Raw genomic sequence first — 14,471 nt, forward strand, 5'->3', positions numbered from 1 at the left:
TCCTCAAAAAAATATATTGATCTGAAGATTAAAAACCTGTTGCATATTTGTAACCTGTACGTAGATTTGTAAAAAATCTATAGCTACATTTGTAAAGAAAATATTTTCCTATAAATACCAATACCAAAGGTAGCACAATGTTTTCCATGGTTATTTGCATCACTCCCAGTTTTCATGTCAAAATTCAATAAAATAAAAAATCTATTGCAAAGAACTTTGAACTGAACGAAGATTGAATTGTAGTCAACACATAACCAAGCACACAGAAGGTTTTTTTTTTTAAACAAAAACCCTAGAGTGAATTCAAGAATACCATATGTCTCTTTATGAGCTTGTCCCGTTCTTTCTCAGATATCTGAGCAACCTGCAAAATGGAACTCTGAAGTACTAGTGTTCCCTTCTCTGATTCCGGTGTCTTACTGCAATGCAAAGCCATGGAAATTGAAAAAATTGAAGTGAAGTGATTTTTTATAAGAACTGCCAAAGGTTGACAAGCGACCTGCATAAAGGAATTTTGTTAGATTCAGAATAAACAAAAATAGTGTCAGTGTGGACAAGTTTCTCCATAAGTACTTCTAGGACAAAAAACTTCAGAAAAAATAAAATTAGTTCCTCCATACTCTAAAATTAACCCATGGAGAAGCTAATTTGTAGAAGTTATTTCATCTTACTTCAGCAAAACTTGATTTTAAGTCATGCATAAGTTAATTATAGGTAATGATGTTGATTTCACTTTTCCTTATTTTGCTCTCTGAAAAGTCCTTACGAAGAAATTTCTTCCAGACAAACCCATAAACAAGTATTAGAATGTCAGTGTAACGACATGCAATATATGACGCAGTGCAAACATTTATATCACTTTCCATGGTAATGCCATCTTACTTATTTTATAACGATAGAAGTTTCATTAATAGTATCAAAGATCTCCTCACTAAGGAACTGATCATACCTTGGCAACCCAATTGAGATCAGAACTGTTTTCATTGATAAGAAGAGCAGGAAGTAGCCATGGGCAACAATATTGGAGGAAATGACCAGGATCTACATCAGGTAAGAAAAGGTGTCTTGTCTGCAAAGCAGAATTCTTTTTCATTTATGGCACAGAAATATTTCATCACAATACAACAAAAGAATACCACTATCAAAATAAAAACATAGATATAAATTTTTAGATTTGCAGAGTTTATCAAAAAGAAGCTTATCTCTATCCAGGGAACAAAATAAGGAGGGTGGAAAAATTATGCTTGGAAAGAAATAAACCAGAGGATGACATGGCACAAGAACAATATTAAAACTAGTGTAACATATATGCAAGTAACATTCATGTTAAGGCCGGGTTTGAATGTTAAGATAAAATAAGAGATAAAAATTATAAATGATATGATCACGTGTGTCACATAAGCTCTTACTCTATCCATGTTTGACACGTACCTAATGGCCTAATGAATGGTATTATAAACCATCAATAAATAAACAACAAAATGAGCCTTATGAAAGATGGTGGTGGATGGGACTGGTGTTGTAGGTCAAGTTACAACAGTGCCACTTGTTAGAGAAAAGAAGAATGGTAGAAGGAATAATAGAATATGGAAGGTTTATTATCAAAGGGACAATAAATGAAGGGGTATCAGTGGGAAAGTTGTTTTCAAGAGGTGTTCGGTTGGGATTTGGTATATATATTTAGACCAACCATATCTTTTGGGCAGGTCTCTTATTTTGAACATTGAATTGTAAACGAGTGTTAACTCATATTGTTAGATGATATAATATTGTGTTTAATAGTTGAGCTCAGCCCATTATGTATTTCTGGGATTTGGCCCATTATCAATATAAATAAACTGTCCTTTGTGTAGGGTTTACACAAGGGAGATTAATCCCAAAACCCTATTTCATCTTATTTTACATGGTATCAGAGCATAACATTTGTCAATCTTGTGGCCTAATTTGCCACAATGGTCACACTTGGGTCGTCCCTTTCCCGGCTTGCGAGAACGATTGCGATCATCCCGCTGAGAGACCAAGACTGAGGAATCATCAGCACAAGTAGATGTATCAATGATTTGTTTTCTTGGCACACGTAAAAGGGCAGAACTAGTAGCAGTGAAGTTGGGCACAACAGGAGACCCCAAAATCTGGTCGCGAACATGGGAATATTCATTAGAAAGACTATGTAATGCCAACAACATAAAGAACTTTGACCGTTGCTCAAGTTCTTCAGCTGGAGTGGAGGCCGGAGGCAATAACTCATTAAACTCATGCAGAAGGGCATGAATTTTACCCAAATATTCAGCCATGGGTCCAGGACTCTGCGGAGCAACAACTTTGAAAAGATCCTGACAAACACCATAAAGACGCTGAGTGTCATTGGTGTATAACAACTTGGCCTGTGCCCAAACATCTGAACATGTTTCATATGAACGAAACATTTGTTTCAGCGAAGAGTTAATGGTGGACTTAATGACGATGCATAATTGGGCATCAATTTTCGTCCAGCGGGAAACTTCATCTGCAGCAACTGTAGTTACACTCTGGGTGAGATGATCTTCATATCCTTGACTCTTGAGCCAAAGTTTGATATCGGATGCCCATGTCGCGTAATTTGTGCCATCCAACTTGTTAATGGATAAATGCACATTGACGTAGTTGGTATAAACAGAGGGTTCAGACAGCGGAGTGCTTGAAGATGACACACCCGAATTGGCAGCGGAAGAAGCCATAGAGGGAGAAACCCTAAAAATTCAAGGTGCTCCGATTGAAACAACAACCACAGATTCAGAAAGAGCTCAAGAAGGCGATTCAGGCGAAGTTGATCGGCGTAGAAAACGACCAACGATGCGCCGTCACGCACGGCGGAGAGGTGGCGGCTGCCGGAGCTTGCGGCGGCGCGTGGAGGAGGCGAACAAAACCGTCTGGTCGTCGGTCGAAACTGCAGCTCCGGCGACGGCGGAGGAGGCGACGGTGACGACGGCAGAAGCGGCGGCAATGAGCCGAGCCAGGTCGTGGTGGCTTGTAACCCAACGGGGGCGTTAAGGTGCTGGAACATAATATTAGACTGTGTGTGGTGTGGTCATTGACTGCTTTCTTCTACTTCAAACGAAGTCATGTCCCTAATAAGCAACCGATAAGGTGTAGGGGGAATTGAAGCAATTAGCAGCACTTGATCGCATTCTGAAATATATATAGTGATAATGGTCGTGAATATCTCTCTCAATCCTTCAAACATTTTATGGCTTCTCAGGGCATTCTTCATCAATCATCATGCGCTTATACACCCCAACAAAATGGAGTGGCTGAGCGCAAGAATAGGCACCTTATTGAAACAACTCGCACTCTTTTAATTCATGGTGCAGTTCCTTCACATTTTTGGGGTGATGCGGTTCTTACTGCTTGTTATCTTATTAATCGCATGCCTTCTTCAGTCTTGCATAACCAAGTTCCTCATTCTATTTTATTTCCTCACGACCCTCTTCACCCTTTACCTCTTAAAGTCTTTGGGTCCACATGTTTTGTTCATGATTTTAGTCCTGGCTTGGATAAGTTGTCTCCGAGAGCCCACAAATGTGTCTTCTTAGGATTCCCCCGCTCACAAAAAGGGTATAAGTGTTTCTCTCCTTCCCTCAATCGTCATTTTATCTCCGCTGATGTCACCTTTGACGAGTCTTCTTTTTACTTCACACACCCCTCTTCTCGTTGTGAGCCACCATCTACTACTATAGATATCCCTGTTGTGTGTGATCCTCCTAGTGTGCCCACTTCCAGTGCCACCTTGGATTCTCCTCAGCCACCTCCGAGTGTACCTATTGCGGATAGACCACCTCTTCAGGTTTATAGCAGAAGACATCGTTGCCAACCACCAACACATGACTCACATCAAGTGCCGAGTTATTTGTCTCCTCCAGTTCCAACAACTGAGTCTGATCTTCCCATTGCCCTTCGTAAAGGTATGCGTTCTACCCGTAATCATTCCCCTCATTATGCTGCTTTGAGTTATCATAGAATCTCTCCATCTTTCTATACATGCCTTTCGTCTATTTCCTCTTTGTCCATTCCAAAATCTTTAGGTGATGCATTAGCCCACCCTGGTTGGCGTCAGGCCATGCTTGATGAATTGAGTGCTCTCAGGCATAGTGGAACATGGGATCTTGTTCAATTACCATCCGGGAAACCTGTTGTTGGTTGCAGGTGGGTCTATGCTATCAAAGTTGGCCCTGATGGCACTGTTGACCGTCTCAAAGCTCGCCTTGTTGCCAAAGGTTACACACAGATCTTTGGTTTGGATTATGGTGATACTTTTTCTCCAGTGGCCAAGATGGCATCTGTTCGCTTATTCATTGCCATGGCTGCTCTTCGCCAATGGCCTCTTCACCAACTTGATGTCAAAAATGCATTCCTCAATGGCGATTTGAATGAAGAAATTTATATGGAGCAACCTCCGGGTTTTGTTGCTCAAGGGGAGTCTTCTGGATTGGTTTGTCGTCTTCACAAATCTTTATATGGCCTAAAGCAGTCTCCTCGGGCCTGGTTTGGAAAATTCAGTAGTGTTGTTCAACAATTTGGCATGTCTCGCAGTGAAGTGGATCATTCAGTTTTTTATCGTCACTCCAGTGCTGGATGTATCTACTTAATAGTGTATGTTGATGACATTGTTCTCACAGGAAGCGACAACCTTGGCATCTCCCTCTTAAAGCAACATCTTTGTCGTCATTTTCAGACCAAAGATCTTGGAAAACTCAGGTATTTCTTGGGTATTGAAGTAGCACAATCCAATAGTGGTATTGTCATATCTCGGAGGAAATATGCATTGGATATTCTGGAGGAAACTGGATTAATGAATTCTAAAGCAGTAGAAACACCCATGGATCCTAATATTAAACTTCTACCTAAACAGGGGGAGCCTTTCTCAAATCCTGAACAGTACAGACGGTTAGTTGGAAAGTTGAATTATCTTACTGTTACTCGTTCTGATATTTCCTTTGCTGTTAGCATGGTGAGTCAATTCCTTAATTCCCCATGTGAAGAACATTGGAATGCAGTTATTCGCATATTAAAGTATATCAAAAGCTCTCCTGGAAAAGGTTTACTATATGATTCCAACTCTGATACAAAAGTTGTATGTTATTCAGATGCTGACTAGACAGGATCTCCTTTCGACAGAAGATATACTTCCGGATATTGTGTCTCAATTGGTGGTAATTTGATCTCTTGGAAGAGCAAGAAACAAAGTGTTGTGGCAAGATCTAGTGCAGAAGCAGAATATAGAGCTATGGCTTTAGCCACATGTGAACTTGTTTGGCTTAAGCAATTGCTTCAAGAATTGCAATTTGGAGATGTCACTCAAATGACACTCATATGTGACAATCAGGCTGCTCTTCATATTAGCTTTAATCCTGTCTTTCATGACAGGACCAAACACATTGAAATTGACTGTCACTTCATTCGAGAAAAAATCCTATCCGGGGACATCAAGACCGAGTTTGTCAACTCAAGTGATCAATTAGCAGATATTTTCACTAAGTCTCTTCGAGGACCTAGAATTGATTATCTTTGTAACAAGCTTGGTACATACGATTTGTATGCACCAGCTTGAGGGGGAGTGTTAGATGATATAATATTGTGTTTAATAGTTGGGCTCAGCCCATTATGTATTTCTGGGATTTGGCCCATTATCAATATAAATAAACTGTCCTTTGTGTAGGGTTTACACAAGGGAGATTAATCCCAAAACCCTATTTCATCTTATTTTACACATATCAAAGGAGAGAGTTTCCACAAAAGATAGGAATACATTCAATAGTATTGACCATTTTGATGTCGAGTGTTTGGATTTTTGATTAAAGAGCAATTGATTACGTGACTCAATTCCCTAAGCCATTCAATTCGTATGTCAAAATGACTATAGAAACAACTCAATATAGCTGAAAATGGTGATAGTATACCCATATCAAGATCCGGGCAACTTAAGAATCATGGATTCAATAAAATGATGTTTTACATGTTTCACTAAAGAGTCCAATTAATTTCTCAAAGATGATATTTATGAACTATTACACATCTTGATGCATCTTATACAATCTCTAGTAAAAAGAGTAATTTCCATTTGACTTGATTCACTCTCATGTTTTGAGACATGTTTTAGAATGGTTTATTACTTATATTGATGATTATATTTGTGTCATGTGACCATACATTATGAAAAGTAAATCTAAGGTCTTTTACTTTTTTGTAAATGTAAATTTTTCTGTCTTGTTCAAAATCAATTTGGAAAAAACATCAAAAGTAAATTTGATTACAGTACTGAATAAGTGCATCAAGAATTCTCCAAATTTTTGTCTTATAATGGTATTGTTCATGAATTAACATATGTTAACACTCCACAACAAAACATAGTAGTGGAAAAGAAAAATCATCACATGTTAAGGTATTTAGAGCCTTCCTTTTCCAAATGTATGTTCTCAAACCTATTGGAGAGAAGTTGTGTTGGCAATTAATGCCATAGAAATACCTACATTGGTCAAAGAAGCCATAAGAAGTGAACATTGGACTCATGTAATGATGACGAGGAGATAGATGTATTAGAAAAAACCTCAACATGGGAAATTGATGTTAAACCAAGAGATAATAGGTTAATAAAAAGGTAGAGGGTGCTGATGGATATTTGTTGTGAAACATATGGCAGATAGGCAAATAGGCAAGTACAAAGCTAGATTAGATGGACAGGAGTACACTCAAACTCATGGAATTGGCTATGTGGATACTTTTTATCCTATAGAGAAAATGAATATAGTTCAAGTAGTTCTTGGTCTTGCAGCTCATTTTAGATGTGAGCTACACCTGTTGGATGTGAAGAATGTAATTCTTGAAGGAGCTTTAGAAGAAGTGCACATGGAGATTCCTCTTGGATTTGATACTCAATGGAAGAAATAAATTAAGCCCCCTAAAGTACACTTTATACAATCTTAAACAATCTCCAAGAGTATGGTTTGGGAGATTTACAAAACCAACGGTTTCTATAGGATGTAAACAAAGCCAAGTACATGATACTTTATTCATAAAGCACTCTATGGGCAAACCTACACTATTGTTGGTCTATGTGGATGACATGATTAATGCAGAAGATAATGAAACTAAGAAAGTGGCTTCAAGAAAAAATTCAGAGCACAATTGAAATGTAAGGCCTGGAGAACTTGTGCATATATTTATCACACCAAAGACTAACATCATATATTGGTAGGAAAACTAATATATTTATCACACATAAGAGCAGACATTACTTGTGCAAATAGTGTGGTAAGTTAGTTTATGTGTGGTTTGAGAGAAAGCTAGGTAGTTGAAGAAAGAGATACAAAATTCTTCTGTACTTGAAGTCAAGGCTAAAGAAAGGGCCTATTTTTCAAGAATTCCTTTTGACCCTAAAATATACACAGATGCAAATTGTGTAGGTTCTAATGCTTACAGAAAATCTACATTTGGGTTCCAACACAATAGGACCAAAGTGAACTTTAAGCCTAACTCAACCCTATAAAACTAACTTATAAGGTAAAGTTTGTACCCATTTATATATTGTAAACTCGTCTTATCTCTAATCAATGTGGAAACTCCAACACACCACCTCACGTTTCGAGCATAGGACTAGATATTAATGGGTGGTCCGATAACGGCCCGATAGTGGGTGGCACGATAGGCCCGACATGCAACAAATCTCGCTAGGATATGTTCAAACTTGTAACTCTGATATTATTTTAAGAAGTGAACTTTATAACTCAACCCTACAAAACCGGCTTGTAAAGTGCGGTTTACACCCACTTATATATTGTAAACCCGTCTTATCTCTAGTCAATGTGAGATCACCAAGATATTGAAATTGGCAAGCACTGGGCCTAGTGATTACAACCTATTTCCCTATAGGATTTCAACCACAAAGCATTTTCACTGAAAGGCTTCCTAGGTAGATTCTAGGATCTTGTAGGAAAGTTGCGAATGATTGATATTCATGTAATAACCTAAGGGGGAGTATTGATTTCAGCATACTTTTATAGGAAAATAAATTATTAGGACAAAAAATAATCTCAATATCTTCAATGTGCTCTGAATAATTGAATTGAAATAGAGATGATGAGAATGTAATCGATGAGATTGATATCAATAAAATTATTCTTTATTTTCTTACATAGTTCAAGTACTTCATATGTTAGAAAGTGAATTTTAAATCTAACTCAACCTAACAAAATTGAATTGAAAGACGAGGTTTACACTCCTTTATATATTATCATTTAACCATATCTCTACTCAATATGAAATCTCTAACAAACTCATTCAAGACTTAGTAAAATTTTTCATGGAGTAAACCTAAGAAGAATTCATTACCTTGTTGATGCTAAATATATATAGATGACACAATTGGCCTTTTCTAGTGACAAGCTGTGACTGAATACATAAATAAAGAAACAAGGCGTTACCTTGCACTTCACCTAATATATTACCTCAATAAGTGCGGCTAAGCTTACACCACATGCTACCCAACAAAAGAGAATTGATCCCAAAAGCTCTTCTAAGTACTGCATCAAAGAAATTTAAATTCAAAGAAACCATTATTAAATCGTAAGTGTTTTAATCTTTGAATGCATAACAAAATAATCTATTTAAAAACCATTATCACATTTAGAATGTGGTGTCCCATCTATACTCTAAGGCTTTTGCATACCCAGCATTCATAAGAAAGAGAAGAAAAAAAAGCTAGAATGTTGCTATGATGCAAGTCAACTAAAGGTTGAAGACCATATTACACTAATAGAAACCGAATCAGATTATAGAATCTATATGGCAATTAGGACATGATACAATAGAATAGGATAACTATACCATGTTATTGTAATTTAATATTTGTGGCACCAACATGATATTATAACATTACCTTATAAGTTATAACTTATATTACTGTGTCAGATTGATGTATCTCTTATCCCAAGGGGAGATATGAATTAGGTTCAACATGATAGGATAAAATTTCTTATCAGTAATATAAATAACATTGACTACTAAATTTAAAAATTATAATGGCAATTAAAATACATTTCAAGAAAAAGGTATGAACCATAATATATATTTCCTAAAACTTATATAATTTGTTTACAATTTCAAGAAAAAGTAACTATATAAATAAAATACAATTTTGCTAACATTAATAGATATGAGAAATTAATTTATATAATAATACATACTGTAATTTTTATTCCACATATTATCTTAGTGTTATAAAACGAGATATAATTGTGGAATAATTTTCCTTGATGATTTGAAGAAAAATACATAGGTATTTACGAAGGAATAAATATCCTAATTAAGGAAATAAATCTCCTGAAATAAAGATCCTAAATCAGGAACAAATCTGCCAAATAACTCTTAATCCCCCCAATCATTTAATTTAGGAATTTCAAATAATACTATATTTATTGTGCAATAAATAAATAATATTTTCTACATATTCTAACACTTATATCATTAAAAATTATATTAATATATTATATTAAATAACTATTATTATAATATTAATTATAACTTTAAAATATTATATAGAGTTTTATGATACAAAAATAGCTATATAAATAAATATAATATTGTATAGTTTAGCTAAAACTATGTTTTTTTTACATTTTCACTGATGTTTAAAATATAAATTAAAAGTCAACCTTTAAAAAATGATATGTAATTGTAATGAAGACAATTTATATCATGGAATATTATTTAGTTTGTTAACTTATCCTGCTGTTATCCTATCATGTCAATAATTTATCGTACGTTATTCTGTTATCCTATCATATTTGTCCAACAAATCAATCATTAAATATTTATTAAAGGAAACCCTTGATTTACTCTAAATTCAAGAATGCCCACACATTTTATCTTCAGTTCTGGTCTCTCATTAGCGTTTAGCTCATGACAATGCTTCCAACCTTGATTATTTATTTATACTTCTTTTCTCCTTTACTCTTTTGGAGCACATACCTTTTGTCCCCTATGTGCTATACTCATTTAAAATTTTTGTTCATGAAAAATACTACAATAAATTTTTTTCTCTTGTACAAAAATGCCTTTGGATCTTAAGCACATTCTAAAATTACCAAGCTGCAGACATAGAGGCAAAGCATATGTAACTAAAATCTCAACTAGAGTCATAGCATAGCATGAATTACCTTCATTCTAGTCAAATACTGAAGCTCTCCAGACAGATTGTCGAGCACTGCATAGACTAATTCCCTAAAAGAAACTGCACAATATGAGAACCTACAGTGAAAGTTTTATAATGGGAAGGAAAAATACATTTACCTATGAGAAGGATCAATGGCCGAAACCACACATATCATGAAAACAGCCTGCATAATGGTATAAGGGTCACCAAATACTCAATGGGCTCTGAATAATTCATATGAATGTGTATACAAATATAGCCAAATAAAAGGAAATCCAGAACATGTTTTATCATACATCACAATAACATTTCCCAGGGACAGCTGGTACAGAACCATAGAAGAAAATAAAAACAAAATCCTTAATCAATAGTGTACCTCTAACTCAATTTTCTCACTGTGTAAAGCAAGATGCATGAGAGTAATCACAACAGTTTCCATTATAGGTTGAGGCTGAGGACCAGCACCTAGCACCTCCTTTGCATGGATGACTTTTCCTTTGGAGTAGACAACCAACTGAACACCGAAATTCAAACTGGAAAAACAATAAAAAAAAACACAAATTGAAGTTTTAATGACTGACTACAACCTATGCTCAAACGAAAACACAAATAGATTCTAACTACTACTACTTAATTAACAGCAGAAACTAATACCCAAAACCTCCCAAAAAGCCACTTCCAAAGGAAGGCATTTTATTAGAAATGACAAAATTGTCATAGATAAATAAATTACGTGGGACCATTTAAAATGCAACCCACCAAATGTCCTGAAAGAGCTCTTCATGACCATCCCATGTCTGGAAAAGAATGCCAATCCTCCTTGCCAAGAATAACCGAACTCGATAATCCATATCTTTAAGCATAAGGAGTAATCGTTCTATCATAGTCTGTCAAAATAGAGGTAATGGAATGACAAGCATTGAACTAAAAAGAAATAGAGCTAGTTCTAAAAGTTATCAGCAGAGAGAAATATAGAGGTAGAACGAAACAGCATCTCACAAAATTCTCATCTACAAAGTGCACAAGATTAAAGAGTTAGGCGGGAAAGAGATCTTCCTTAAAAGAGAAGAAAAAGATGAGAGAGAAAATATAATGGAAGCAAATTTATCCAATCCCTCAACATGGTAAGAGAAATGCCTTTGAAGAAACCCATAGGGTACACATCAACACTCTCTAGAGTTTAATTAACCAGCCTTTGGTTATCTTGAGCTCGTCAATGCATGGCATTGCCAATAATATCTACTTCAAATCAATCAAAAACATCTATTTATTCATTATGTTTAATCACTATCATGCCATTAAGACTATTCCAATAGGCCCAGAAGGACCATGGAAATTCTAGGCAAGAAAAATCTAAAAGTCACCTGACCAATTTGAGGATCGAGCAAAACAAGATTGCAAATGGAATCAATAAGCTTCACCCGTCCAAACCAATCAAGATCAACCTCAGAAAGTTTATGCACAAAGTTTCCTAGTGCCAGAAAGCACTGCAAGAACAAATTAATTGCTATGTCAGTTTGCATAAGAGATTTAAAATTTCTTTCATTACGTTTCTAACCAAAAGCCATGTTTACTTAGATATTAAGCCTGGAATGAAAAGAGAAGTAGGCTAGAGTAATAGACTAGACGACTCCATTATGACAATGTAAAGACATTACATGTAGTAATAGAAAAAGCCAGTTATCACACAATAAAACGATAGTTGTTTTGTGTTGTACCTGTCTCTTTACCCATGACTCTAGATATAACTACCTGATTTTTACTCTTCCCTCTCCTAATTGTATCTCAGAACTATCATTGTTAATACAAATATGAGAACATAAGAGAGAAGAATTAAGCTCTCTAAATTAATATTGTCTCTTTTTATTTATCTCAAGTGTATCTACTCTTGGAAGGGGAGGACATAGAAATAGAGGAGGTTATGGTGATCAAAGACGTACTTAAAATTCTTATTGTAAACGAATGATTCATACTCAAGAAAATAGTTTCATTTTGCATGGCTTTCCTAACAAGATAGTAAATATCTCCAGATCTGAAACAACTGAACCAAAGTTTCATGATGAAAAATATAATGAATATTTGAGGTTAAAGTCCTGCCGCAAATACATATTTTCATAATTCTCAATCTGTGAACCATCAGCATCTCACAATATATGCAAAGTCAAATACAATGGATAATACACTCAGATGCTTGTGATCATATTTCTGATAATACCTCATTGTTATTTCTTCTCCTAAATTTTCTCACCTCAACATTAGCCTATGGAACCAAATTTGTTTATCTTGGAGTTAGTAAAGTTTCCCTTTCTCTTTCTTTAACCTTATCTCTTCAAGTCAATTAACTAAACCATTAAATTGTTTCGTAACCTTTGATGTCAAATCAACTGTAACTAGTGTTTCCTGAAAGGACAAAACACATAGAAATTGAGTATGATTTTGTTAGTGAAAATTTGTTGTCCAAGAAAATTTGCACCCAGTTTGTTGGCTCCAATGATCACTTTGCAAACATTTTAACAAAAATATTTGAGAGAACCTCAAATTCAATTTATATGCTCCAAGCTTGAAACTTACAATTTGTACGCTCCATCTTGGAGATGAGTCATAGAATCGTAGGGTTAAACTGTATTATATTTTTCTTTCTCTTTCCTTAAGCCTCTATTGTATGCCATTGATCCTTATTATTATTATTATTATTATATATATATCTGTGTGTGTGTGTGTGTGTGTGTTTGTGTGTTTGTGTGTTATGTGTGTGTGCATGTATATGAATCTGAATCAGCAAAGAGACCCAAAATAAGATCTCTCAAACTCTTTTTCTCATTTGTAGTCTTTTCAAGTATACACATGAGATCAAAATAGCAGTCATCCTACTACCCCTCTACTATCTGCTATTAACTACTATACTATTATAGAATCCCAAGCCTAAAATTCTCTTTTTCAATTCATATTTATTTTGAATACATGATCAAAGAAAATTAATAGACATTGTGTCCCTAGAAGCCAATCAAGATCAAAATCCATAAACATAAAAATTCACAGGTACCTGTTTAGTTTCCACTTCCGTTAAATATAGGCCACATTTTTCCTTACCAACAGAATCCAAGGAAGCTAAGTTAATCAGTAAAGTATGAGCAGCAATCAATACAGAATCACAAGCAAGCTTGAATCCAACTTGCTCAATAATTATATCATTCATTAGATTCACCTACAGAGAGCACAAGGAAACTAGATGTTATGTTTTTTGATTTGATATAGTTTAATGAAATGTATACTCATTTTCATACCAAATCAATAAATTGTCCAGAAGAAGACCAAAAAGGATGTTGACAGAGATGATACAATATTTTCCCACGCACCTGAATTTTGAAAAGAAGCAAGAAAAAATAATAAAAATAAAAATAAATAAAACTATTCAATCAATCGGAAAGAAAATATTAATATTTTACTAATAAATTCATGAACACCATGCAGTTATTGTGTGAAAATTCTACCTTAGGATCATTTTCTTTCTCCATTAACTTAAAGAGGATATCCCAGGTAAGAAGAGAAGCAGAAAAAAAACTGGAAATCACTGATATCATGCCCATTTTCCACTTCTCTGCAGAAGATGAAACATCGCTGCCTACTCTTTTCCCAACAGCTAAAGTATCAACCTCTCTAGAATCATTATTAACATCCAATTCCATGTCCATAATTCTGCTTATACTTCTGTAATTCAGAAAAGAACTTTGAATATTATCAGTAGCAGCCATATCTTGTACGATTTTATCAGACTGAAAGTTCATCAGATGCTGAGAATAACTTTCATATAGATTAACAAAAGCTTTCAAGAGTCTCTCCACAGATTGGATTAAGTGACCAAATGGAGCAAAGCCCATCAAATTCTGATCCCTCAATTTGATACATACAGGGGATAAAAGAAAACAATGCACGGAAGAAACAAGACGGCTTAAATCATCACAAGTAGGATCACAACCTAAGCAACTAAAAGCCTGGAGTTCAATGTCTTCTTCAATAATTCTTACAGCATTGTCAAGCAACAGCCGCAAGTGTTCGCTTAATTTAGAACAAAATGAAACATTAATTTTCCTGAAACAACACAACCATGTGTGAAAGTCAAAAACATAGGAATAAGGTAAATAATTATGAATATCAAATGAAAGGAGTGTCATGAGTAAAAACAATTACAGTTTGGGTTCGTAACATTAGCATTTATTGGAATAATCCAGCAGCCATAAAAGATGAGACGAAAAAAACCCTAAACCTTAATACAAAACTACGGAGA

General features: G+C 35.1%; 1 protein-coding gene across 2 annotated transcripts in view; it reads right to left on the bottom strand.

Annotated features, from left to right (window-relative positions):
• LOC114195970 (serine/threonine-protein kinase ATM) overlaps positions 1 to 14,471 on the bottom strand; it is a 77,384-nt gene that overhangs the window by 37,275 nt on the left and 25,638 nt on the right. For both annotated transcript variants that reach the window (XR_003606605.1, XM_028086425.1), the window contains exons 21-31: positions 13,678 to 14,275; positions 13,471 to 13,542; positions 13,230 to 13,391; positions 11,551 to 11,673; positions 10,946 to 11,073; positions 10,563 to 10,719; positions 10,324 to 10,370; positions 10,191 to 10,254; positions 8,481 to 8,555; positions 950 to 1,069; positions 314 to 499 (exon numbers count right to left, since the gene is read on the bottom strand). Coding sequence is in view for 1 of the 2 variants with exons in the window: in XM_028086425.1 (XP_027942226.1) it covers positions 314 to 499; positions 950 to 1,069; positions 8,481 to 8,555; positions 10,191 to 10,254; positions 10,324 to 10,370; positions 10,563 to 10,719; positions 10,946 to 11,073; positions 11,551 to 11,673; positions 13,230 to 13,391; positions 13,471 to 13,542; positions 13,678 to 14,275 (1,732 nt within the window). In the remaining variant the exon portion in view is untranslated. The remainder of the gene's footprint in view (positions 1 to 313; positions 500 to 949; positions 1,070 to 8,480; positions 8,556 to 10,190; positions 10,255 to 10,323; positions 10,371 to 10,562; positions 10,720 to 10,945; positions 11,074 to 11,550; positions 11,674 to 13,229; positions 13,392 to 13,470; positions 13,543 to 13,677; positions 14,276 to 14,471) is intronic.

This window comes from Vigna unguiculata, chromosome 9, assembly GCF_004118075.2.
Source record: "Vigna unguiculata cultivar IT97K-499-35 chromosome 9, ASM411807v1, whole genome shotgun sequence".
NCBI classification, from domain to species: Eukaryota; Viridiplantae; Streptophyta; class Magnoliopsida; order Fabales; family Fabaceae; genus Vigna; species Vigna unguiculata.